Source organism: Sus scrofa, chromosome 13 (assembly GCF_000003025.6).
Source record: "Sus scrofa isolate TJ Tabasco breed Duroc chromosome 13, Sscrofa11.1, whole genome shotgun sequence".
Taxonomy (NCBI): Eukaryota; Metazoa; Chordata; class Mammalia; order Artiodactyla; family Suidae; genus Sus; species Sus scrofa.
In genome coordinates, this window is record NC_010455.5 from 32,239,180 (window position 1) to 32,265,091 (window position 25,912).

General features: G+C 52.3%; 3 protein-coding genes across 19 annotated transcripts in view; 1 reads left to right on the plus strand and 2 right to left on the minus strand.

The window, feature by feature from the left end:
* Positions 1 to 11,563, plus strand: part of RNF123 (ring finger protein 123) — a 33,982-nt gene extending 22,419 nt beyond the window's left edge. For 6 of the 12 annotated variants that reach the window (XM_013981695.2, XM_021068767.1, XM_021068766.1 and 3 more), the window contains 12 exons: positions 3,000 to 3,177; positions 4,011 to 4,085; positions 4,237 to 4,324; positions 4,413 to 4,500; positions 4,600 to 4,684; positions 6,025 to 6,164; positions 6,268 to 6,456; positions 6,546 to 6,621; positions 6,856 to 6,940; positions 10,516 to 10,658; positions 10,807 to 11,110; positions 11,197 to 11,563. In XM_013981695.2, the coding sequence (XP_013837149.1) occupies positions 3,000 to 3,177; positions 4,011 to 4,085; positions 4,237 to 4,324; positions 4,413 to 4,500; positions 4,600 to 4,684; positions 6,025 to 6,164; positions 6,268 to 6,456; positions 6,546 to 6,621; positions 6,856 to 6,940; positions 10,516 to 10,658; positions 10,807 to 11,110; positions 11,197 to 11,317 (1,572 nt within the window). In that variant the 3' untranslated portion in view covers positions 11,318 to 11,563. The remainder of the gene's footprint in view (positions 1 to 2,999; positions 3,178 to 4,010; positions 4,086 to 4,236; positions 4,325 to 4,412; positions 4,501 to 4,599; positions 4,685 to 6,024; positions 6,165 to 6,267; positions 6,457 to 6,545; positions 6,622 to 6,855; positions 6,941 to 10,515; positions 10,659 to 10,806; positions 11,111 to 11,196) is intronic. The other 6 variants (XM_021068771.1, XM_013981697.2, XM_021068768.1 and 3 more) reach the window with 2 other exon arrangements.
* On the minus strand, positions 7,292 to 13,983 carry GMPPB (GDP-mannose pyrophosphorylase B). Of its 2 annotated transcripts, none has more exons than XM_005669546.3 (10): positions 13,851 to 13,983; positions 13,618 to 13,754; positions 13,412 to 13,492; positions 13,273 to 13,321; positions 12,992 to 13,134; positions 12,629 to 12,787; positions 12,464 to 12,542; positions 12,262 to 12,389; positions 11,996 to 12,178; positions 7,292 to 7,889 (listed from the first exon to the last, which is right to left on the minus strand). In XM_005669546.3, exons 2-10 carry the CDS (start codon positions 13,744 to 13,746, stop codon positions 7,704 to 7,706), a joined length of 1,137 nt encoding a protein of 378 aa, XP_005669603.1. In that variant the 5' UTR covers positions 13,747 to 13,754; positions 13,851 to 13,983; the 3' UTR covers positions 7,292 to 7,703. The 2 variants fall into 2 exon arrangements, with proteins under 2 accessions (XP_005669603.1, NP_001231470.1); NM_001244541.1 differs by lacking the exon at positions 7,292 to 7,889 and adding an exon at positions 11,533 to 11,917 and having other exon boundaries at positions 13,851 to 13,976.
* The window catches only part of IP6K1 (inositol hexakisphosphate kinase 1), a 66,491-nt gene continuing 54,914 nt past the window's right edge, over positions 14,336 to 25,912 (minus strand). For all 5 annotated transcript variants that reach the window (XM_013981704.2, XM_021068778.1, XM_013981703.2 and 2 more), the window contains 4 exons: positions 23,420 to 23,630; positions 20,805 to 20,986; positions 18,356 to 18,531; positions 14,336 to 17,799 (listed from right to left, as the gene is read on the minus strand). In XM_013981704.2, the coding sequence (XP_013837158.1) occupies positions 17,266 to 17,799; positions 18,356 to 18,531; positions 20,805 to 20,925 (831 nt within the window). In that variant the 5' untranslated portion in view covers positions 20,926 to 20,986; positions 23,420 to 23,630 and the 3' untranslated portion in view covers positions 14,336 to 17,265. The remainder of the gene's footprint in view (positions 17,800 to 18,355; positions 18,532 to 20,804; positions 20,987 to 23,419; positions 23,631 to 25,912) is intronic.

Genomic DNA, 25,912 nt, shown 5'->3' on the forward strand with positions numbered 1-25,912 from the left:
ATATTTTAGAATCTATATATAAGTATATAAGTGATATCATATTGTTTTTGTCTTTCTTTTTCTGATTTCACTTAGTATAATAGTCTCTAGTTGCATCCATGTTGTTGTGAATGGCATTTTTTTTTTAATGGCAGAGTAGTATTACATTGTACATATGTACCGCATTTTCTTTTCTTTCTTTTTTTTTGTCTTTTCAGGGCCGTACCCATGGCATATGTGGGTTCCCAGGCTAAGGGTCCAATCGGAGCTGTAGCTGCCAGCCTACACCAGAGTCACAGCAATGCGGGATCCGAGACGCATCTGCTACCTACACCACAGCTCATGGCAATACTGGATCCTTAACCCACTGAATGAGGCCCGGGTCGAACCTGCCACCTCATGGTTCCTAGTCAGATTTGTTTCCGCTGCGCCATGATGGGAACTCCAGCTGTCTCACATCTTTTAAATCCATTCATCTGTTGATGGACATTTAGGTTGTTCGCATGTCTTGGCTGTTGTGAATAGTTCTGGAGTTCTCTTGTGGTACAGCAAGTTAGGGATACAGTGCTATCACTGAGTGACTTAGGTTGCTGCTGTGGCAGGGGTTCAGTCCTTGGCCCAGGAACTTCCATATGCCACAGGTGCAGCCCCTCCCCCCAAAAAAGGAAGATACTGTGAATAGTGCTGATATGAGCATAGGGGCTGCATGTATTGTTCCGAATTATAGTTTTGTCTGGATATATCCTGAGGAGTAAGATTACTAGATCGTATTTTTAGTTTTCAGAGGAGCTTCCTTTGTTTTCTGGGTTTTTTTTTATGGTCACACCCATGGCATGTGGGAGTTCCCCAGCCAGGGATTGAATCCATGCTACATCTGCAGCAATGCTGGATCCTTTAACCCACTGCACCCGCCAGGAATCAAACCCGCACCTCCACAGTGGCCTGAACCACTGCAGTCAGATTCTTAACCCACTGTGCCACAGTGGGAACTTCTTTATACTGTTTTCCATAGTGGTTGTACCAATTTACATTCCCACCAAAAGCGTGGGAGGGTTCCCTTTTCCCCACACCCTCTCCAGCGTTTGTTATTTGTAGACCATTACTATGATGGCCATTCTGTCTAGTGTGAGGTGGTACCTCACTGTAGTTTTGCGATTTGCTGTTCTCTAACAATTAGCAGTGTTGAACGTCTTTCACGTGCCTGCTGGCCATCCATATGTCTTCTTTGGAGAAACTTCTGGTTAGTTTTCTGCCCATTTTTCAACTGGACTGTTTGTTTTTTGTTGTTGAGTTGTATGAGCTGTTTGTATATTTTGGAGATTAAACGCTTCTGGGTTGCATCATTTGCAAATATTTTCTTCTAATCTGTAGGTTCTCTTTTTTGTTTATGGTTTCCTTTGCTGTGCAAATGCTTGTAAGTTTAATTAGGTCCCACTTGTTTATTTTTATTTTTGTTTCTTTTTGTGGAATCTTTAGGGTGTTTGTTCTCTGTATGAGATCATGTCATTTGCAAACAGATAATTTTACTCCCTCCTTTCTAATGTATATGCTTTTTACTACTTTTTCTTTCCTAATTCCGGCTAGAACTCCCAATACTGTATTGAAAGAAGTGGTGAAAGCAGATAGCCTTGTCTTGTTCTTGAGCTTAGTGGGAAGCCTATCATTCTTTGACCATTAAGTATGATGTTAGCTGTGAACCTTTCACACTGCAGCCTCTATCATGTTGAACTGCCTTTTTTGCTTCTGCATCTTAAGTGCTTACACTTTTGCCTCCTGCTCATTTAGTTTCTCCCATTAGTAAAAGTCCCTGGTGCCTTTCCCTGACTCTGCATCTGCTCACAGCACCCACTCTCTCCCTTCCTTGTGACTTGCCTTCCTCATCTTCCCTCACTTGTGGCCCAGCTCAGGCTCCTCTGCTTCTCTGAGAGTCTTGCAGCGTGTCTGTTGAGCTCCCCCCTCCCTTTGTGGACACACCTCCTCTCCCATTACAGTGGCCCTTGGCCATCCCCTCCTCAGATTCTTGGCCTTCTGGTGCCGGCTTCCCGCAGGCCTCCTGGCCCATGGCCCTTGTGCACACCTGGGCTCAGGCCCACTCTGATTTCTTGCTTACATCTTCCCAGGCTCCCAGGTTTGAGATCACATCAGAGAGTTGGTGGAAAGTGCAGATGCTTTTTAAGAGATGTGGGTGCTCTGGGCCTGGACTGGGGTCTAGGGCCTCATTCTTGTTGGTGACCCCTCCTGGGCCCTTATGTGGGATCCTGATAGACTGTCTAGAAACCATACAGTGTGGAACAGTGCCCTTGGCAGGTTTTATCTGCTTATTGTGGCCTCTGTTCCACCAGCGGGCACGCTGCCTCTGGATTTCACAGCACCTTCTCCTTTGAGCTCCAGACCAAATTTATACTTGCCTCCTCAACATCACTGCTTTGGGGCAGCTAGGCACCTCATGCCTCCCATGTCCTAAGCCACATCCCCTCTGCCCCTCATCAGGCCTGCTTCTCCTCCAGGCCTGTGACCTCCACGGAGACCCCATCCCCTTTCTGAAATGTGGGCCCCACTCTTGTGGTAACCGTTCCCTTGCCCCAGCAGCCCAGTGGTGCATCCCCATTCCTGGACACCCCATCCCTCTGCTGTCTCAGGCCCAGATGAGGCTGTAGCTTTGTCACTGCCTTGTCCTCACTTGCCCCTGCAGCCCCTTCTGATCTGGGCAGTGTTGCAACCCAGGCTTCTGGTCATACAGTACCTTCTTGATTAAAAACTTGTGTGTCTTACAGATATGCAAACCAGAGTTCTGGTTTATTCCAGGTGGTAGTGCTGCCCTGTCCAGGCTGGGTGGCTCTTCTTGATCCCCCAGTGTGGTACTCAATCACCCCTACCTGTGCCACTGCTCCTGCTTCCTAGAATCCAGTTCTTAGTTCTCATGGCATGTTCCTGGGAGGCCTTTGCTAATCCCCAGACTGGGCCATGCCCCCATGACCTTTCCCCTCAACAGCCCCCCTCGCCCTGTGTGCCTCCCGCAGGAGAAGATGCAGGACATCTATTGGCTGCTGCGTGTCTGCCTGCGGACCATTGAGCATGGCGACCGCACGGGTCCTCTCTTTGCCTTCATGCCTGAGTTCTACCTCAGTGTGGCCATCAACAGCTACAGCGCTCTCAAGAATTACTTTGGCCCTGTACACAGCATGGAGGAGCTCACAGGTGATGGGCCGTTCAGCCTGGGAAGGGACAGAAAAGGGGGCCTTTGGATTGAACCCCCGTGGCCCGGCAGCACACATGCACTTGGGGAGTAAGAAGGCAGCTCCTACTCTGCTCTGCAGCATCATGCAAGCACTTGCAAAAGTCCCACATGGTGGTGAGCTCTGCCCTAGTACTGGCAGCCTAGCACTTGCAGCTTCTCTCTGGTGTGGGAGGAAAAGAGGCAGAATGGAGTACAGGGTGTGGGGATACCTGCCGCCTGCCCCACCCTGGCTTTGACTTGCTTCTTGGTGCTGCTGTGTGGCCCAGGAGCCAGCTGGCCTCTTGCCCTGCCATCCTGACACTGGCCATGGGGTGTGGCATCCCATGCAGGGCCAGAGTCGTTTCTCTTTGCAGACCACAGCAAGGAGGTGGGGCGGTGGGGGAGGGGGCTAGGGGCTACTGGTGGCCCCCTAGGAGTCTGGGCTTCTTGCAGACCACTGGTTCCAAGCTGGGCTCAGCAGTTTATATCTGGATTAGGCTGTGCGCTGTCAGGCCCCTGGCCTGTTCCCTGCTTAGGTAAAGCCTTTGTCCTCAGAGGTGGAGCTGAGGGTGCCCAGGGGACTGTGGGCACTGAGATGGGTTTGAGGCCAGGCAGGAGTCTTGCCAGAACCTACCCCAACCCCCGCAGTGAGTCTCTGACTTAGTCTCTTACCAACTGTTCCTGAACACCTTGCCTCAAGTCCCCACATGCCGGCTTGGCCGTGGAGCCTGCTACCCAGGCCAGCCCAGCAAGGGGTGTGCTGCCTCTGGAGTCCACACTCCCAGTCAGCTGCTCCTACTCCCCTACCCTGCAGGCTATGAAGAGACCCTGACCCGCCTGGCTGCCATCCTTGCCAAGCACTTTGCTGACACACGCATCGTGGGCACTGGTGAGGCGCCCTCCAGAGGGCTCAGGGGGACAGGGATGGGATGGCACCTCTGGCTGGCTGTTTTCTGTGCAGAATGCCAACCAGGTGGGCAGGAGGCATGGGTATCCGGGGTCATGCCAGGCACCTGCTGAGGTGTGGCCTGTCCCGGCAGACATCCGTGACTCACTGATGCAGGCCCTGGCCAGCTATGTGTGCTACCCAAACTCCCTGCGGGCCGTGGAGCGGATCCCTGAGGAGCAGTGAGTGGGGGTCTGGGGCAGGGGGGCACGCACTGTGCCCTGCGTGGCGCTAGCCTCACCCCATGCCTACCACCCATTGCCCTCGCAGACGCATTGCCATGGTGAGGAGCCTCCTGGCTCCCTATGAGCAGCGGCCCTGGGCCCAGACCAACTGGATCCTGGTGCGGCTCTGGAGGGTAAGCCTGGCTGGAGGGGAGGTGAGGGGACATGGCTGAGACTGGCTGGAGGGGGGCATTACTTGCCCAATTAACCATCCCCACCCTACCCCCGCCCAGGGCTGTGGGTTCGGGTACCGCTATACACGGCTGCCACACCTGCTGAAAACCAAACCTGAGGACGCCAATTTGCCCAGCCTCCAGAGTGAGTATCCAGGTTTGGTAGGCTGGGGGCCCTCGCCCACTGCTTTTTTGGGTCCTCAGACTTTCCCACTTCATCCAGCCCCAGTCCTGCCCTGACGTTGGGCCCCAAACTCCCTGTCTGTCCCCTGGGGTTTCTGTTTTCTTGCTTGCTCCCAGTCCAAGGACACTGGGACTGTTCCTCATTGCTGTCCAGTCCCATGTGTGCCCTTTGGTCCTGAACACTCTGTGTGGGTTACTACAGTGAAAAGGGGAAGCAGCTTCACAGCCTGCTGGCAGCTCATTCAAAGTGAGGACCCTGTCCCTTGCCCTCTGAGCCAGCTCCCTGACTTCCAGCTTCATCCCAACACCATATTTTTCTGCCCTTTCATTTTCATCTACTGCTGTCAGACCTTGGATACCTGAGTCAAGGCAGGGGCACAGACTTAAGATTGCCCAGGGCCCCAAAGGGTGTCTGTGGGGCTTCCTAGAGGAAGTGGCCTTTGGTTGGGAGCGAGGTCTGCGTTTTCTTTCCTGGCCGCTGTGGTCCAACAAACCCTATGAGCCTGAAGACCTTCATTAGGCCCAGCCCAGGGCCTTGGGCTGTCTTGCTTGCAGAGTCTGCCTGCCACACGCTGTGGCCCACGTGGTATGTTTCTGCCCTTGTGGGCAGTGTTTGGGCCTAATGCATCCCCAGAGCTCAAGTGCCTTGCACAAAGTCAGAGCAAGCCCTTGCCAGTTGCCTTGGTCCTGCCTCTAGGCTGGACCTGAGCTGCAAGCGGAGAGCAGCACTGGGGCCAGATACACGCCCTTCTGCCTCAGGAACTATTGATTTCCACAGAGGAGGTATGCCCAGCTGGGTGTGGCTGAGGTCTCTGGTTACTGCTGCCTGTCAGCCCAGACTTGGCTCCCACCACCTGGGCCTTATGCCAAGGCCAGGCCAAGGACAGCAGAGGACAGTGGAGTCTGGCAGGGCCCAGAGTAGGCTCTTGGGTAAAATGGCCTTGATACAAGTGAAGAGGTGTCTAGGTTGCCATGTCTGGGTCTAGCCCTCTCTGGAGGGCGGGCATGTGATTGAGAACTTGCTGGGGATCAGACTGGGGCTAGGGAACCGCTCTAGAACTGGGGGTGGGGGTGGGAAACAATTGCAGCCTGTGGTTTGCCCGGCAGAGGGAGGGGGACAGATTTAGCCGTAACCCCCAGGCAACACTGCACCATGTCCCTTGCCTTCATGACCTGAGCATTCCCAGGGAGCCAGCCATCTTTCTGTTCTTAAATTTATGGCCTAATGAGTGAGGACAGAGTCGACAGTCAGGGGCCACTGACAGGAGTCCCTGATGACATCCCCTCCCCATGCCCATGTAGAGCCCTGCCCTTCCACCCTGCTGCAGCAGCACATGGCAGACCTGTTGCGAGAGGGCCCTGACGTGGCACCTAGCTTCCTCAATAGCGTCCTCAACCAGCTCAACTGGGCCTTCTCTGAGTTCATCGGCATGATTCAGGAGGTGGGTCATGGGGCGGGGGGGAGCTTATGGGCCATGGTGTTGCAGAAACAAGTGTGGCCAGGCCACTCACTGCTCTCCACCCACCCACCCGTCGATGACTCAGATCCAGCAGGCTGCTGAACGCCTGGAGCGGAACTTCGTGGACAGCCGGCAGCTCAAGGTCTGTGCTACCTGCTTTGACCTCTCGGTCAGCCTGCTGCGTGTCCTGGAGATGACCATCACACTAGTGCCTGAGATATTTCTCGACTGGGCCCGGCCTACCTCGGAGATGCTGCTGCGGCGTCTTGCACAGGTGTGTCCGTCTGGGGCAGGAGGGTTGGGACCCTGGGGACACCTCAGTAGTGAGCCCACCCATCCACCAATGGGCCTCTGTCCTCACAGCTGCTGAACCAGGTGCTGAACCGAGTGACAGCCGAGAGGAACCTGTTTGACCGTGTGGTCACCCTGCGGCTACCTGGTAAGGACCTAGATGTCCTGCACCCAACACACCACAGGCCTTGGCTCCTCTGCCGGAAGCAGTGCTGTTGAGTCTTTCTTCAGTATGAGGACAGTTGGGCTTAGCACCCCCAGCCCCGTTCAGCCTTCTGTGGGGAGAACAGTGGGAAGCCTGGATGATGTCAGCCAGGCAGGGATGGAGCCCCTGCAGCAGGAATGGATGGGTAGCTCACCCCCTTGCTTCCCTTCCCCTTAGGCCTGGAGAGTGTGGACCACTACCCTATTCTAGTGGCCGTGACAGGCATCCTGGTGCGGCTCCTAGTGCATGGCCCAGCTTCAGGGTGAGTGCTAAGCTCCTGTGGGAGCTGGGCTTGTCTGATGGGGAGGGAGCTGGGCAGGGCCTCTCCGAAGCCGATTCGTCATTTCTCATATGGACCCCAGCATCATGCTGCAGACGGAAGGAAGATAGTGAACTGCCAAACTAGGTGGCTGCAGCAGCAGCAGCTCAAGGTGGGAGAATCCTGGACCACAGCAGAGCAGGGTGCCCTGGCCCATGGGGAAAGCCCCTGGCTGTGGCCATAGCTCAGGCAAGGGCAGGGGAACCAAGACTTTGGCAGGGATGGGGTGCATCCTGTGATGTCCAGGACAGCACTGCTGGGGTTAAGAGCTGAGAACACACACTGCTCCCTGCGTCTGCAGAGGCTCCAGGAATGAGCACATACTGCCTTTATTAGAAACTCGAAGATAACTGGATCCAGGACATTTGTGGGGATCCCCCCCATCTCATCCCCTACTTGGGAGAGGTTCCCCAGTCCCCACTTCCCTGCCTCCCTGCAGTGGGAGTGGTGAGGTGCTTATGAAGCCAGGGCACTGCTTCCGCCATTAGGCCAAGACCAGTGCCAGCCCTTAAGAGGACTCTACCCTCAGGGGACAGGGAGTTCAGGCTCAGCCCTCCCATCTTAACCATGCTCAGCTGGCTTTTTACTGCTGAAAAGCTGGGGGCACAGACCATGGTGCCCCTTAGCGCTGACTCACAGGCTTGTGGGAGAGATTCTGCTTAGAGTGGCCTGCAGTGCCTCTGGGGGTCTTTTGAGAAGGGAGATTTCATGCCTCCCCACCAGACTGTGCTTGGACTTGTGAAGCTTCAAGTAGGTTGAACGTTGCTGCCTGGAGAGTCGTGCATTTCACCAGAGGGCAGGCTGGTAATTCCTTGTTCCATTCCTGGGATGGGGACTGTCTTCCTCTGAGGTTCTCCTCCTCTTCCCCTGTGGGCCACTCCCTTCCAGTCCCCTTGGGAAGAGAAAGTTGGTCATGCTCCAGTTCTTCACCACCGCTCCTCAGCTGCCTCAGCCCCAGCGAGTGAACCTGGGGCTCTTAATGCAAGGCTCTTCCAGATGGGCCTCGGTTCCGGTCCTCACAGGACACTTGGGCAGGAGATCCCAAGGAAAGTGGGTATAAGCAGGCCCTATTAGGTCCTGTGCTAGGGAGGGACCTCAACCCCTCTACCAGTAAGTGGGGTTACTGTGGTTTATGTCAAGGCCCATAAGAGAGACTGGAGGACCAAGCCTAGTCCCTCCCACCAGCGTCTGGCAGTTCTCTGGGCAGCAGCAGGGAGCAGGGCAAGCAGTGGGTAAGCAGTGGCCTGGGGGGCCGAGGGTGGGGAGGGGTGGCCCTAGGCAACCTAGGTCATCACCAGGCCCTCAGAGCCTGTGGAGCTAGTGGACTCAGAGCCCACCTTGAGCCGAAGCCCCATGGGATTGTAGAGATCAAAGTCTTCAGCTATTGCCAGTTGCACACGACCATTGAGTCCCCTTCTGCCAGGCTCCAGAAAGACCACATGCTTGTGGACACTGGCCTTGTGACTGGGTGCATCAGGTGGCGTGGTGCTGAGCACTGAGGACTGCGCACTCAGGTCCTGGAGTGGGCTGGGTGTTCGGGGCCAGCGTCGGCAGCGGCAGGTGCGATGGTAGCAGCGGCGACAGCCGGGACAGGGTGGTGCGAACAGGTAGAGCAGCACAAGCCCTAGGCCCACGGCACAGCCCAGCAGTGTAGTAAAGCCTGTGTTGAAAGCCTCAGGCTCAGGGTGCGGGAAGTGTACACTCACGTTGTACTCGTGCGTCTGGTTGTGGTGCAGATGGGGCCCAGTGGCCAGGCACACAAAGACACCCTCATGCCACAGCTGCACGTTGCTGATGGCCAGGCTGCCATCAGCCAGCACTGCAATGCTGCCATTGCGAGATCCTGGTGCCACCAACAGCTCATGCTGTGGTGAGACCCAGGCAATGCGCCCAGCTGGGGCGCTGGTGTTGCAGTGCAGCTTCAGGGACTGCCCCACCTGCACGTGCAGCTGCTCTTCAGGCCGCTCTATGCCCCCAGCCAGGGCAGCTGAGCAGTTCTCAAAAACACGGCTGTGCTCGAAGAATCGCACTCGAGAAGCAGGTACCTTGAAGGCCAAGCACATGTATTCACGCGTGAAGTCGCTCACAGCGCTGAGCCCCCGCTGGCGCCAGCGCTGCAGCAGGTGGTAGAGGCGGCAGTCGCAGGGTAGCGGGTTGTTGTGCAAATAAAGGCCGTTTTTGAGGAAGGCTGGCAGTGCGGCCAGGTCAGGTACAGGGATGTGTCCCAGGCGGTTGGAGGAGAGATCCAGAGTACGTAAGTGGGTCACCTCCAGACCGTGTAGGTGGTGGAAAGAGAAGGACGTGAGTTCATTGCAGCCCAGGTAGAGACGACTGAGTGTGTCCAGCCCTCGGAAGGCATGCTCGTCCAAGTGCACTAGGCGGTTATTGAACAGAAATAGCATCTCTAGTGCCCCCAGCCCATCGAGGTCGTTGCGGCCAAGCGCCCGCAGGGCGTTAGATGATAAATCGAGCAGCCGCAGGCTGCTGGCATTGGTGAAAACTCCGCGACCTAGCACTTCTAGCTCGTTGTGATTTAAACGCAGGGCGCGGAGCCGGGCAAGGGGGGCCAACCAACCGGGGTGCAGGCGCTGGAGCGCATTGTGGCTCAGGTCGAGGTCTGCGGCTGCGGCTGGTAATGCAACCGGCACGTCCTGGAGCCCCAGGCCAGCGCAGCTCAGCAGGTCGGCAGCACAGACACATTTGTAGGGGCAGTTATGGGGTGCAGGGGGCAGGAAGCCCTCGGAGTCCAGGGTGCCTAACCCAATGCGCAGCATGCACAGCAGTGTGCCCTGCAGTAGCAGCCGGGCCATGTCGGCCACTGCTAGAGATGGGACAGGGCGGTTCCGAGCAGGGAGCAGCTCCGAGACTCACCCACTTAGGCTCTGGCGGGGCGCTGAACAAGGGATAGACAGAGGCGGGATGCAGGCTCCACCTCACAAGGCCAGCGGCTCCAGCTTGCAGGTTCCAGGTTTTGAGTTGTGAGCTAGGGCCACACTTGGCTCATCACTCCCTTCCTGGGCTTCCCCGGCTTTCTGCCTTCCTGAGCGCTCAGCTTCTAAATACTCTTCCCCTGAAGGCGCTTGCTCTGGGGGCGGAGCCTCAGGCTCGCATTGGCTCCCGTTGGAGGGGCGGGGCAGCGCCAACCCCGGGCGGTTTATGGGCCCTAGCGCGACCGCCAGACAGGGGGCGCCATTCTGGCCCCAGTGGTCCAGCCTGCGCTTGACTGGTGACTTTCCACAGCGCCCATCTTCCGGAAGAGTAGAAGGGGAAGCCTGGGAAGAACACCTTTGAGCCACAATGTCCTTTATTTGTTTTCTTTAAACGGTTAAACTGTGTGACCCTTTCCTGCGATGTAGGACTTATGGGGAGGGATTGGAGAGAAGCAGAGTGATGAGGTGGAATGAAGGGGGCAATAGTGCCAAGTGGGCAGGATTGTCACACACTTCCCACCCCTCCAATAAAAAGCGATTTCAGACAGACCCAACTTTCTGACAACCTCTACACCCTCTCCCACCTAGGATAGAGAGAGCCACATCAGTGCTCCTGGCTGATCCCTGCTTCCAGCTCCGCTCTATATGCTATCTCCTGGGGCAGTCAGAGCCCCCTACTCCTGGCACTGCCCTATCTGCCCCTGACCGGAAGCACTTTTCCCTACAGAGCTGTGAGTTGGTTGGGGGTGGGTCAGGGAAGAGGGGGATTTGGGGCTGGGTCAGGTCACTGGTCTTAAGAGCAAATTCCCAAGCTGGAATTACTCAAAAGGCCCTGGGTCTTAGGGCCATATTTTACTGACGCCTCCTGCCACCCTCTAGACACAGATTACATCAGTGTTGAGGAGCTGGCCCAGGTGGAACAGATGCTGGCACACCTGACCACTGCATCTGCCCAGGCAGCAGCTGCCTCTCTGGTGAGTGGGGCCACAGCACCCAGGTTCACATCCCTCAAATACGTATCAGCACAGCTGTGTGCAGTGTACTGCCAGTTGTCTAGGCATCCAACCTCAGCCCACCCTGCACCCTGCTCCCTGCAGCCCACCAGTGAGGAAGACCTCTGCCCCATCTGCTATGCTCACCCCATTTCTGCTGTGTTCCAGCCCTGTGGCCACAAGTCCTGCAAGTAAGCGGGCCCCATGGGAACAGGGGGCTGGGCAGGGGAGTAGCAGGGATACACAGACCACCCTCATGCCCTCCCCTGCTATATAGAGCCTGCATTAACCAGCACCTGATGAACAACAAGGATTGCTTCTTTTGCAAAGCCACCATTGTGTCTGTAGAGGACTGGGACAAGGCAGCCAATGCAAGTGCCACTTCCTCTGCTGCCTAGACCCACCTCACCCACAGAACAGGAACCTTCACCCTTGAAGTCAAACTCAGGCTGGGTCCTATTTATGAGCTCCCCTTGCCCTGTCTCCCAAAGCTCGTACCCACCCACCCACCCCGCCCCGGCCCCCGCCCTCAACCTTCTTGTCTGTGTGTAACCTTGTTGGCAGGAGCCCAGCCTTGCCCTAATTGTGCCTGAGCTTGACTTTCAGTCAGGGCCACAATGAGCATTAAATTATTATTCCATACAGTTCTTGCTTGGCCCTTCTTGAGGGAGTGGGCTTTGTGGGGGATACCTAGTGAGAATCCTGCCAGGTGATGTCCATGGGAGAAGGCAGGTGTCCAATAGCTTCACCCTTGTCCAATCCTCCCCTGCCAAATGGCAGTGAGTCCAGGGCTTTCTGATGTGTTGAGCTAGTGTTCCCTCTGGTGGTGGGGAGAGGGGGTGCTCAGCCAGCCCCACAGCATCCCTTCACATGATGATTCGAGGCTCCGGAACCGACTCACCAATAGATTTGTGGGGCAGCACACTGGCCCCGTTAAGGTAGAGCTCATCATTAACTATGACGTCCTCGCCCAGCACTGTCACATTCTCCATGCGCACCTTGGGGGGAGGGGCCAGGCCTTGTCAGCAAGATGGGCATTCCCACCCCTTCCCATCTGGCCCAGCCCAGAGTCTTACCCATTGGCCCACTCGGCAGCGCCAGCCTACAATGCAGGACTCAAGCCAGGAGTGGGAGCGGATGTGGGCATCTCGCAGCACTGTGCACCGCCGGATACACACGCCATCCTCCACCACTACACCAGGACCCAGGCTCACATTGGGGCCAATGCTGCAGTTCTTGCCAATGCGGGCACTTGGGTCCTGAGGATAGTGGGGAAAATACAATTGAGCCATTTATCCCCTGAGATTGAGGAGGCTGATAATGGGCTGGGGAAGGGTCTCACCACTAGCACGTTGCCCACAATGCCAGGACCTGAGCACAGTTGCTCAGGTTGCTTCTGTCGCAATGATTGCAGGAAGAGGCACATGCCTGTGAGGAAATCCTTGGGCTGCCCAATGTCCATCCAGAAGCCTATAGGGAGAGAATGCATCAGGGAGCTCAGCCCAGCCACAGACCACCCCAACCCTGTGGCCTCTCTGCCTCACCCTGCAACTCCATGGCATAGAGCTGCCCCTCCTTGGCCATGACCGGGAAGATCTCCTTCTCAATGGACGTGGGCTGCAGCTGTGGGAGTGGGCAGCTCATGAGCAGGGTCATGGCAGTGGTGGCCTGCCCTACCCCGGCCCACCCAGCAGCAGGCTTCTACACACCTGGATGCGCTGCAGCACTGCAGGGCTCAGGATGTACATGCCTGCATTGATCTTGTTGGACACAAACACCTGTGGCTTCTCCACGAACCGGTGAATACGGCCTGTATCAGCCTCACACACCACCACACCATACTTAGAGGGCTCCTCCACTTTGGTCACCTGAGTGCAGGGGGACCTCAGACCTAGTCCAGGGCTCCTGAGTCTTGAGGTACATGGTGTCTTATATCTGGGATTGTGCCCCCAGATGCATAAAGGCACATACTGCATGGTTCTGCACCCAAAACATTGGGGCAATTCAAAGCTGGGAGGTGAGAGAGGCTGGGGTGGGGTGGGTTATCGGAGAAGAAAGACCTGTTTCCTTACCAGAATGGAGCCCTCTTGGCCATGGTGGCGGTGGAACTGCACCATGGCTTGGAAGGGAAAATCGCAGATCACATCACTGTTCAGAACAAAAAAAGGCTCCGCAGTCTCAGAGAGCAGGTCACGGGCCAGTGCCAGGGGTCCAGCTGGGGAAGAGCAAGAGGTCACCATCATCTTCCAGGTCTGAGCCTCTGGACCCAGGCTCAGCAAGCCCCATGCAGACAGAGTCTTGCCCCTCTCCTGGCCCTAAACCCTCCCCAAGGAACCTTCTTGTCTCTACTGACCTGTTCCCAAAGGCTCCTCTTCATGGGACATGGAGATTCGGATTCCTAGCTGGAAGGAAGAAGGCCCCGTTAGGTTTCTCCTACTAGGGTGGGAAGCTGAGCGGGGACCAAGGGAAAAAGCCAAGAATCCGTGCCTCACCCTTTGCTCCTGTGCTTTCATTTCCTTCTCCAACATCTGAGACATATAGCTCACGGCCAGAATCACGTGATCCACGCCTGCCTGTGGGAATGAACAGTGCCGGCCTTCAGGCGGGCTCAGCCGAAGGCACAGGGATCCCTGCCCTCCTGTCGCTGGCCGTCCCTCACCCTGCCAAATCCCACCAAGACCCCGTCCCTGGGCCTTACCGAGGCCAGCGCCTCCACTTGATGCAGCAAAATGGGCTTATTGCAGAAATCCACCAGCGGCTTCGGTATGCTTAGCGTCAGCGGCCGCAGGCGCGTCCCGTAGCCACCCACCAGGATCAGTGCCTTCATTGCGCCTGCTGGAGGCCAGAGTGAGTCCCGGGCTCCGAGGTGTCCGCGGCCCGCCCAGCCGACCCCTATGACACCCTCCCGCTCCCTTCACGCTCCAGACTGACCAACTCTTGTTCTGCCTTGTCCGCCCAGTCCGCGTCGACGCTAAGTCCAAGTCAGCGGCAAGCTAGTACGCGACGCCGAAGCGAGAGCAGCGAGCTGCCAACTCTGGCTGGCGTCCGCCAGTGTATGACGGGAGCCCGGGCGGGCCAATCAGCTGCGGCATACGTGGCACGGCCATCGGCGTCGGGTCGCCGCGACGCGGTATTCCGGCAGACTCAGCCAATGAGAGCGGAGCGCGCCTGGCTGCCATGGCGACCGGGACCGGATCCGCGGGTCGGCTTGCCATTGGCGGATCCAAAGGCGGAGCTCGCGCCGCAGGCGAGGCTTCCGTCCTCTCGGGCCCAGGTCAGCCGCACCCCAGCCGCTTCCGGCCCCGCCCTGCCGGAGGAACTGGGGCGGGGCCGAGGGCGCGAGGAGGCCGGGCTGGGCTAGGCCAGTCCACCCCGAGTTTCTGGGTTTGTTTTTTTTTCAAAGACACGGACACGCCTCAGTTTCTAGCGGCTTTATTTTGACATACACGACCTCAGACACAAGCGGGGCGGGCAGCGCTAGGTGTACGGAAAGGGGCAGGTTCGGCCCAAGGCTCGAGCACCCCCTCTCCCGCGCTCAAGGTCCCAAGAAAAAGCAACCGCGCCCGGACACGGCCGGAGCCAAGTGTAGTATCCGGGTGCAGGGCTCGGGCAGCGTGGACAGGCTTAGGCAGCTTCCAGCAAAGTGGAGCAGAGAGTGGTCCTCGAGGCCAGGCCTTACAGTTCCCGGAGAAGCAAAGGAACCAGGACCTTCCCAGGATTCTCCCAAATTTTTTCCACTAAAACATTAAATCTGCACAAAGACCAAATTGAACAGCTCTAAAGTTCAAAGCATTCTGCATCTAGGAGTGTGCACATGGCCAGCCGTGAGCAAGTGAGCAGCAGCTACATAACTAGCTCAGGCCTTTGGCCCCTTAGGAGAAACCCCACGCCCACTGCACAGGACCGGACATGAGAGGGGTGGGGTCCCCAGCATGTTGCTACACTGGTCCCCTTTCTTTTAAGCACCGCCCATCCCACCCCGCTAGGGGGCTGGTGTCGACTTGGCCCAGGGAAGCACTACACAGAGGGGTCGCTTGAGCGCCCCAACCAGTGATCCCGTCTTGCACTTTGGTCCCAAGTTGGGGCTGGGGAAACAGGGCCTGGCAGGGACAGGGCTCTCTGGCATGGAGCAGGGCAAAATAGTGGCAAACAGCATGTGCAGATGCGCATGCCCACCACTCAACAGATAACAAGGCTGGGTCTCCCAAGTGTTTAAAAGTGCTGAAAGAAGGAGGGACCCTGCCCTGCGGGAGAAGCAGCAGATCCCAGCCCTGCTCTTCTCAATGCCAGGAAAACGCTGACTATAAGTGGGTACAGCCTCTCGTGATGAAGAGCAGAATGGGGGCAGCATCTGCTCCCAAAATATAGGAACTCAGGAGGTACAGCACATCCCCAGGCTGGAGAGGTTCCAACAAGGGGGTCCCAGCTGGCCCCCAAACCTTTGTCTTGGCCTCTGCCCTGCCAAGAAATGACTATCCACACTAATGAAGAGCTACTGCCCCTATGGCTGAAGCCACAAAATAGTACAAGAGAAAAGACGGTCATTACTAATCAGAAACAGGCAAGCTGCCCCCTCCTAGCCCCAAGAAATGGGAACCTGCCCACCAATGGCACCAGAATCAGAAGGCCGAGAGAGATGGGATCCCATCTAGGAGCCCATTTAAGATGAGTGAGGCTGCATATCTATGGACCATGAAATTAGTCCATTACTTACCAAAGCTTCTTACAGACACAGGCTGGCAGGCTTACCTCTAATGCCCAAATAGGGACATGCCACAAGTGACAATGACAGTGGCCCTAGGCTTGGAGGTTAGGGCACTAACCTTGGCAATGGCTAAGTGCAAGCAGTGCCACCTCCTGACCGCATGTTTTAGAGGTAGCAAGCCTCTGTGCCATTCAGGGCTGGCAGCAAAAATTACTAAAACCGTGGGAAAGGAAGGGGTCACCCCTTGGGCCTTCACTGTGCCACTGTCACTGTTGAGTGCTGAGGGGACCACACTCAATGCTCACAGAGAGGGTACTGGGCCAGCAGGGAAATACCTCCTCCAATTCATTCTGCTACCAGTTTTTTATAAAAAGGTAGCACCTGCTGAGGAAGGGCACAGGGGCAAAAGCTCACCTCAGAAATGGTAATGAGAATATCTTGCTGAGGGGAAGTGTGAAGGAAATCAATATTTACTAATGAACAAGGCTATACCCCCAGGGAAAGATCCCAAGAGACAGGGGCTGACAGATGGACAAATGGACAGACTGATGGACCCCAGTACTGATAAGACAAAATTCTCATTAGCAGAATCTGGACACTTGCATCCAGTGCCCACACCATGTCCCTATAAGCAAACAAGCTTAAAGTTCTCCCTCACAAGCCTGGAGCTCCTCACAATGGGCTGCTGCCTTGAGCTTGGCCTGGGAGAGGTGAGACCCTGAGGAGACCCAGCAGCCTTTGAACCCTGGGAGGAGCAGCCCATCCAAGGCAGCACAGCTGCCCGAGCTAGAGGAAGAAGACTCCTATCCATAGCACAAGAACTGCAAATACTGTCTGGGCCAGAGCCACCAGAGACAGAGGCCTGCTGGAACACTGACTCTCCTCAGTAAATAGAGCAGGGCCCCCTCCAGCGGGAAAGAGGGGATGGCCTCCTTAGGCAAGGGATCTCTTGGTGAGAAAGGCTGACTGGGCTGTGCAGGCATGAGGAGGAGCAGGTTCAAGTGCCATACACTGCCCGGGGAGCCCAAGACCTGCCCTCGGCCATAGCTGGCTTCAGCACAACTTCATAAATCTAGCCTCATACCACGGTCAGAACCAAAAAGGATGTGTCCAGCTGTGTGCTGTTGGCCCTGTGGTGCCCTGGGGGCATCTGCTAAAGAGCCAGGTGATGCAACACAAGATACAAAGTTCCCCAAAAGATGGGCACCCAACCTTCTAATTCTGAGGAACAAGGGATGAGTGAGCATAGAGGGGCCCTGCGCCAATTCAGGGCTTCACCCCACAACCAGCAGGACCCTGCAGTCACAGACCCCAAAAACCTAGGCAAGAGAAACCAGTGTCCAAGGACAACCTGGCCCTGCTGCCAGGCCCACCAGGGGCACCTCCTCCTTCCTCAGTCAGCATGGACACAGCAGTCAGAGCCACAGAGCTAAGAAGCCTGGCTGAGAGGATGTGTTCTGCTCTCCTTCACTTTATATATATGGAATTTCCAGGCTACAGCTAAAAACATTTCTTTTAGTTTACACCAAAGAGAAATATAACCCTTTAAAAGCAAGTCTGTGTGTCCTCATGGCAAGTTCAGAGCAATGGTCCCTGCCTGCGGGTGGAGTGGAAGGGGTTTTGGGGAGCCCAGAGCTGGGCCTACTGGTTCTCGTCCCGCATCTGTTCCATGATGCTGATGAGGTTCTCCAGGCCAAACACATAGCCTCGGTCAGGCCCATCGTGCACAGTGGGGTCATCCCGGAAGCCCTTGAATGTGCTGTGTGCAAAGTCGATCATGCGGACATCCACCTTGGGTGGAGAGGAGGGGCCTGCCTCCGGGCTGGTGCTGCTGGGACTGGTGCTAGAGCCACAGGGTGATGCCACCTCAGGGAGCCCTGTGTCCAGGTGTTTGAGACGCATCTCGGACCGGCGGTCCAGGTAGGACTCAGACCGGCACTCCTTGCCATCGTAGATGACAAGCAGGGAACTGGAGTAGAACCGGTAGGAGGCCTGCCGCTCCAGCACAGCTTTCAGGCCCCGAAGTTTGCTCAGGATGGGCTCAAAAAGGTCACGCCGCAGGTCCAGGCCATTGTGCAGGTACTGATAGAGGGCACTGCGGAAGCCTTCAATGGAGAGCCCTCGGCCATAGTACTTGTTCCTGCAGAGGTAATGCCCTGTGTCCAGCTGGTACACCTGAAACCCCAGGAGACAGGCGGGTGAGTACCTGGAAGGTCTGATGACCTCATAATGTCCTGGGAAAATACTGTCTGGAAAGTACTGACCAAGCCGAGCTTTCCAGTTGAATCTTAAACAACTGGAGTGGGGAGACCAAGTTCACCCTAAGTTTTCCTATGGTAAAAGCAGGAGAATGCAGAGACCAAGCCTACAGGTTTTCTATCATCACATTTGGAACCCTCCTCCAAGCTGCCCTGGGGGACCAGCTGGACTCAAAACTAGGAACATCTTGCTGACAGACAAGAGTCTAACTTGCCCCAGTATCAAGTTAACAGGCTCTCACAGTGGTTCTGCACTGGAGCCCAGCTCAAGGTCCCCAAATAAGAACAAGAGGGCTCAGGGAACATAGCTATAAAAATGCACTCAGCACCCTATGGGTGGGGGACTCACCCTCTCTAAGGAAATTCTAGACCATTGTGGGCTAGGAGGACACCTGGCATGGAGAGAGGGCAGGTACACATGCAACCCAAAACACACAAGCAGCAGCACCTAGGCTTTCACCAAGGTAACTCACCTGCATGCCACAGACCCTGACACCCAGCGTCGCTGACGTACTCTGCTCACACTTCCGCATCTGCCTGGCCGCCTTCTCAGCTGATGCATCATCACCGTGCTGCCGGGTGCCCATCTTCAGGTCCAGCACACAGGGGCACTTGAAGTGGTGCACCACATTCTCAAGCAGGAGGAACTCTGGGCCGCAGTCAAGGGGAATAATAACCATACTCACCATCAGCCCCAGCCAGGAAAGCACAATCAGGTTTGCCTATAAAAAGGGCCATTCTCTTCTAATGTAATCTCTCTCTACTCACCCTCACAAACTCTCAAATACGAATTTCATGCCACTAGCTTATTATTTCTTTAAAAAAATTATTACTATTTTTTTAGGGCTGCACCCACAGCATATGGAGGTTCCCAAGCTAGGGGTCCTAGCCTATACAGAGCCACAGCAATGCAGGATCCAAGCTGTGTCTGCGACCTACACTACAGCTCACGGCAACACCAGATCCTTAGCCCACTGAGTGAGGCCAGGGATCGAACCTGCATCCTCAAGGATACTAGTCAGATTTATTTCCACTGAGCCATGACAGGAACTCCCAATTTATCAATGACAACTCCTATTCCTCTCCTGCCTCCAATCCTCTGGTAAACACTATTCTACCTTCTGTCTCTACCAGTTTGCCTATTCTAGGTACTTCATATAAGTGGAATCATATAATATTTGCCTTTTATGTCTGGCTGTTTTTACTTAGTAAATTGTTTTCAAGGTTCATCCATATGGTAGCATGTGACAATATTTCATTCTTTTTTGTTTTGCTTTTTAGGGCCACATGTGTAGCATATGGAGGTTCCCAGGCCAGGGGTGGAATCAGAGCTGCAGCTGCCGGCATATACCACAGTCATATCAACGCACGATACTTAACCCAATGAGCAAGGCCAGGGCTCGAGCCCTTGTCCTCATCAATACTAGTCGGATTCGTTTCTGCTGTGCCACAATAGGAACGCCTATGAATATTTGTTAATGTCATCATTTTTATTCTTTAGATCTGTCTTGCAGGCATACCATAAATAAACCAAAGAAGATTTGGCAGTTTCACATATATCCCTGGCACCATCAGTAAACCAAGGCCCTGTTTAATCCAGTGCCTCACTGGGCCTAAGAATAAGGATGAATTCTTTGTAGCACTACTACAAAATGAGAAAACAGATATAACACTCCCAAACAGGAATCTCTAGAAAAGGCTGGATTTAAAATTTCTACCTTGACATTTTCTGACTAAACTTCAAACCAGTGGACTATATATTTGAACTTATCTCTTAGTACTTCTAGGATGTTCTACTCAAAAAGGCTCTGTGGTCCTGGCCTCCTGGCATTTATATCAATGTCCTCATCTAAATCTCTTGTCTACAATAATCTTAGATAAAGGTACAGGCTTGTCATATGTCTGCCAAAAGTCATCAGGGCTCACAGCCTAGACCTCAATTCCATATTTGGGACCATGAAGCAAACACAAGGTTTTGGAGAAAAAGATCCTCAGCATCACTCTGATGATGAACATTTTGACATCCCCTAATTATTTAAAGAGTAACTTATGATAAAAAAAAAACCATTAAATGTAGCTTTTAATTTGTTTCCCTGTCCCCTATAATCTACCAACAAGTGATAATAGATCTTCAAGAAGGCTACATAAATATCTCACAATGCCTCAGAGCATGGGCTCTTGAATTCTGCTTTACCCAATTCACTGGTTCTGGGCACAACTCTTAACCCCCCTGCGCTTCCATTTACTCATCTATAAATGGGAATCATAATAGTTCCTCACTCAAAAGACTTAGGAAAACTGAATAAGTACATATGCAGTGCTCAGTTCCTCAGAATCATTTATTGTCTACTGCTTCAAAACACTAAATGATTTTAAGAATTCTCATTTCATAATACTTTTTTGCTTTTACTATCTTTAAAACATTTTAGGTTGTACAGGTATGCTGCTTATCTTTAAGGAAAAAACCAATCCAAATCAAACATATTATTTTCTAATTATTATCTTTTGGGAGGGGAGAAATACACATGCGTATCCATGCCTAGTGATTTAAATTTAAATTTTAATTAATTACAAATTCAGTAACTTAGTCTCAGCAGCCACATTTTGGTTACACAATGTGGCTAGTGGCTACCATACTTTTTAGCACAAATACAGAAAACTTCCATTGTCACAGAGAGTTCTACTGGACAATTGTTCCAGAATGCCAAGTTTAAGCTTCAGTCTTACCAGCCCCAAAAGGCAGAATAAACATGTTGATGAAAGTAAGAACAAAGAGGAAGAAGAGCCTGTGGAAAAGGGATATGAAAACAAAGGATAGGCTTTTGAACAGAGAGAGCACTGGCCAGGGTCCTGGAAAGAGGACTAACATAGGACCCGTGGTCCCAGTAGCAGGTGCTGCTGGAGAAGCAGTAACAAGGATACTGTAGAGCTTTCGGTCCTTGGACTCAGAGCGCATGCGGCTCAGCTGCTGCTTGTGACAGCGCAGGCTCCAAGGGTTGTGGCTGATCTTCTCAGAACTCAAACCACTGTTGCCATCCAGCATCTGGAAAGGGACATCCGAGTGGCTGTGTAGCTCCACCTTTGGACTCTTTGCCTCCTGGGGGCTAAGAAGGAAGAACATACATATTGTTAAGGGGCTCAGACAAGTCAGCCTCTAGGGTCTCACTACACAGGGTGTGCAGACCTGAATCAAGTCTAATGTGTAACCCATACCTTCCTGATGGGTGATATGGGGGCATGGGGTCATTAAAGTGAATAAATGGTATAAAGCCGTGTTAAATAAGTAGTAAGGAGCTAGGGTCTGCAGCTTATGTTGCTAAACGGATCTGTTCTGAGGCTGGATATAAACTATGTGCTGCCACATGTAAGAAAAGTCTCAATTCTGGAGTTCCCACTGTGATGCAAAGTGATCAGTGGTGTCTCTGCAGTGCCAGGACGCAGGTTCACCCCTGGCCCACACAGTTGGTTAAAGGACCAGGCGTTGCTGCAGCTTTGGCGTAGGTCACAACTGTAGCTCAGATCTGATACCTGGCCCAGGAGCTCCATTTGCCGCAGAGTGGTCAAAAAAGAAAAAAGAAAGAAAAGTTCCGATTTCTTTTTTTTGAAAAGTTCCAATTTAAACTTCTAAGTCACAGAGCATCCTACTGACTAAAACTTACTTTTGATTGAGATTAAATATGTATAAAGTAATTTAATCATAAATTTTTGATATGTTTCAGGAAGCTCACATTATTTTTTATTTACATTAATTTTTATTATTATTTTTTTACAATTCAGCAGGGTTTTTTTTTTTTTTAGTATATTCACAAGGTTATAAAACATCACCACTGTCTAATTTTTAGGACATTTTCATAACCCCCAAAACAAACCCTGCCACCATTAGCAGTCACTTCCTATCTTCCCCTCCCCCTCAGTCCCTGGCATCCACTGACCTTCGTTCTCTCTCTCATACAAAAAAGATGGACTTGCCTATTATAAACATTTTGTATAAATGGAACTATACAATTTGGATTTTCTGTAACTGGCTTCTTTCATTGAACAATGTTTTCAAGGTTCATCCATGTTGCAGCATGTGTCAGTACTCCATTCTTTTTAATTACTGAGTAATATTCCAATGCACAGACATACCACATTTCATTTCTCCATTCATACACTGATGGTCACTTGGGTTCTTTCCACTTTTGAGCTGTTAGGAGTAATGCTGCTGTAAACATTTGTGTACAAGTATTGTGTGTGAATATATTCCTTCAATTCTCTTGGGTATATACCTAGGAATGGAGTTGGTGGGTTTAACTTTTTGAAGAACTACCTAATTGTTTTCCAGAATGGCTGCACTATTTTACATTCCCATCAGCAATGTAGGAGGGTTCCAATTTCTCCACATCCTCATCAAAATTTTTACTATCTTTCCGATTATGGCCACCCTAGTGGGGGGCAGGGGTCACGATTTTTACATGATATTGCAAGAAACATAATTCTGTATAGACTATTTTCCTAATCCTCAATAAAAATAAAAAAATTTTGGTCTTTTTGTCTTTTCTAGGGCCGTACCCACAGCATATGGAGGTTCCCAGGTATAATCGGAGCTGTAGCCACCGACCTACGCCAGAGCCACAGCAACTTGGGATCCGAGCGGCGTCTGCGACCTACACCACAGCTCACAACAATGCCAGATTCTTAACCCACTGAGCACAGCCAGGGATCACACCTGCAACCTCACGGTTCCCAGTCAGATTCGTTAACCACTGAGCCATGACAGGAACTCCAAAAATCGATATTTAATGCAATAAACTAAACTTCAGGTGCAGCGAAAGGGTTAATAGTTAATATCAGAGTCTCAGAGAGATCAGACATACAAAACTTTATTTTTTTTAGTTTATCTTATTTTACTTTGCCTTTTTCGGGCCACACCCATGGCATATGAAGTTCCCAGGCTAGGGGTCAAATCAGAGCTACAGCTACCAGCCTAAACCACAGCAACGCAGGATCCGAGCCTTGTGTGTGACTTACACAACAGCTCATGGCAATGCTGGATCCTTAATCCACTGAGTGAGGCCAGGGATGGAAACTTTGTCCTCATGGATACTAATTGGGTTCGTTGCTGCTGAGCCACACATGAGAACTCCTGACACAAAACTTTTAAAGAACACTTATCTGGATGGCCGCTCATTGCCTTTGAGATCTAACATCCCCCAAGTGAGAAAGCAGTTGGAATCTCATCATGGACCAATGCGTTTTTACTTTCTGTCTTAGGATTGTGAGACAACAAAACTGGAAAAAAGCAAGCATGTTCCTGCTTCCGAAGGGCTGAGAGAACTTCATTCTCTCTTGACCAGCTAAAGCCAGACTTAGAAGCAGGCATCACTGGAGTGATGTGACACACAGGTGGCAGGGTACACCTATGTGGTTGGCCCAAGAACCATCTTCCCCTAACCTTGAGCCCTACTCCCCCATGGTAGCAGGACTCTAGAGATATTCTGAGTATTTGTGCTGACAGAACCAGATGCACCTCTAGCCCTGCTCACCACCCCCCTTACCTCTCTGAGGTTTCGAGAGACAGGCTAGCTTTCTCCTCCTTGTGGTCACTGCCACTTCCTGACCGGTGCAGGCTCCTGCGGGAGTGCTTGCGTCGAGGTTGCTCCCGCTCTGGTGTGTCATCCTGCTCCACAGTCTCACTTTCCACATAAGGGTAGGCCACCAAGTTGATATAACCATCACTGTCCCCCTCAAAACACACAGACACCACGCCTGTTGGGAGAAAAGTGCAGCCAGTCAACAAACTGAGTCCATGCAGCACAGACCGCTGGCACTTTTGCTGTCCCTCAGCACACTGACATCAATCAACTGTAAGAACAATGGCTAGCAGACACCTTTCCATAACACAGCTAACCACTCACCCCGCAACTCTAAGTCCACTATTTACCTTTGGCTTTAGATAAATCTCTATTTTCGATTCTCTTAACTAACCCTCTCACTTTCAACTACTGCCTTCTGTACCATTCATAAGAATTATATTCCCAAGGTGACATCCACACTCAATATAACTTAGCCCTCTACTTACTCAACTGCTCCCATGTCCTCCTCTAGATCTGGTTTCTTTCTGCCTGACAGTGTCACCTAAAGACTTCTCCAAGACAGTCCCCAAAAATATGTCTTCTGATTATACTGAGCATCAGGCTGTTCTTAGCTTAGTGACAGAACTTCTGCCTCACCAAACCACGGGCATTCCCAAGTTGAAACACTTTTTTCTTTTCTTTTTAGGGCCACACCCTCGGCATATGGCGGTTCCCAGGCTAGAGGTCCAATCGGAGCCACAGCTGCCAGCCGCAGCCACAGCCACACCAGATCTTTGACCTATACCACAGCTCATGGCAACACCGGATCCTTAACCCACTGAGAGAGGTCAGGGATCAAACCTGCAACCTCATGGTTCCTAGTCAGATTCATTTATGCTATGCCAAGACGGGAACTCCTGAAACACTTTTCTATTTTCCATGATGTACTCATGGAAAACAGTTTGTCATGCCCTTTTTAACAAACAGGTTGTTCATGGTTTCTTCTGGATCATTACTAAAGAAGTTGAAACACAGTACCTAGAAATCTAAATCAAGGAGGAGAGTTTTTTGTTTTGTTTTGAAAAGAGGTGCAGGCTGCCCTTCATCTGACTTTCATAGCCAACCTTCTGTCAGCTTCACTTCTCCTTATACTTTTGGTGTGCAAAATTAGCATTATAATCTGAGAATCAGTCAGGAGTATTTACGAATGTGCCACTGTGCCACACCAAGAATATCCTTCTCTTTGGTCCATTTCTTTCTCCAGAAGGGCAGTGCCCCAGTCCCTTGTCTATTTTAGGGAAAAAAAAAAAAAAAATCCTTAGAATATCAAGATGAAATGGATTCTTTTTTATTACATTCCCATTACATTGCTTAAATGTACATCTCACTTTAGTGGGCTTCACATCACTACCCCAGCTTTTTTTTTTTTTTTTTTTTTTTTGGTCTTTTTGCCATTTCAGGGGCCACTCCCGCGGCATATGGAGGTTCCCAGGCTAGGGGTCTAATTGGAGCTCGAGCCACCGGCCTACGCCAGAGCCACAGCAACGCGGGATCCGAGCCGCGTCTTCGACCTACACCACAGCTCACGGCAACGCCAGATCCTTAACCCACTGAGCAAGGCCAGGGATCGAACCCACAACCTCCTGGTTCCTAGTCGGATTCGTTAACACTGAGCCACAACGGGAACTCCCCCAGCTTTCTTAAATAGATGACTGCTTCTCTCCTATAGATTTTTGTCTTTGTAACTTCCTGTCTTTACTAGAGCTTACATTTGGTTCAAGCTTGCATGCCCTCTGCTCTACAACAGTCTCTGTTTCTTGGGCTCCTCTCTGTGCTCTGATCTAGAGTGTCCTCCAGGCCTGCCATTCAGCTCCAGTGCTGGGCCCCTCATTGCTGCAGATGACTACACTGAGAGTCTACAATCCTCTCCTTTCCCCCTTTTTCCTGGTTTACTCCTTATTTGAGTGGAACACATCTTCATGTAACTTCCTAAGAAAAGGTGTTTGGGAGGTCAATTTTCTGAGTCCTTTGCAGGACTTTATTCTACTCCAACACTTGAATGATAGTTTGGCTGAAGACAGAATTCTACATTGTCTGCAAATAAAGATAGTTTTACTTCTTCCTTTTCAATCTCGATGGCTATTATTTCATTTTCTTACCTAACTGCAATGGCCAGAACCTCCAAGTTAAATGTCAACTAAAGGAGTTCCTTCCTCATGGTCTATCAGGTTAAGGACCCAGCATTGTCACTGCTGTGGTGCTGGTTTGATCCCTGGCCTAGGGACTTTTGCATGCCACAAGCATGGCCAAAAAAAAAAAGTTCAAGTACTAATGGAGAGCATGGACATCCCTGTATCATTCCTGATATTAGCAATGAAAAGAACTATTTCATTACTGAGAATTATGCTAGCTGTAGGTTTTTCATAGATGCCTTGTATAAGGTTTGAGTAACTTTTTTTTCCTTTTCTTTTCCTT

Excerpts from the sequence above, each read along its gene's own strand:
- GMPPB (XM_005669546.3), bottom strand. The coding sequence starts at position 13,746 with ATGAAGGCACTGATCCTGGTGGGTGGCTACGGGACGCGCCTGCGGCCG. Across the intron at positions 13,322-13,411 it reads TGAAAGCACAGGAGCAAAGG|CTAGGAATCCGAATCTCCAT; the intron begins GTGAGGCACGGA and ends TCTTCCTTCCAG. Across the intron at positions 12,543-12,628 it reads CAGTGCTGCAGCGCATCCAG|CTGCAGCCCACGTCCATTGA; the intron begins GTGTGTAGAAGC and ends CCACTCCCACAG.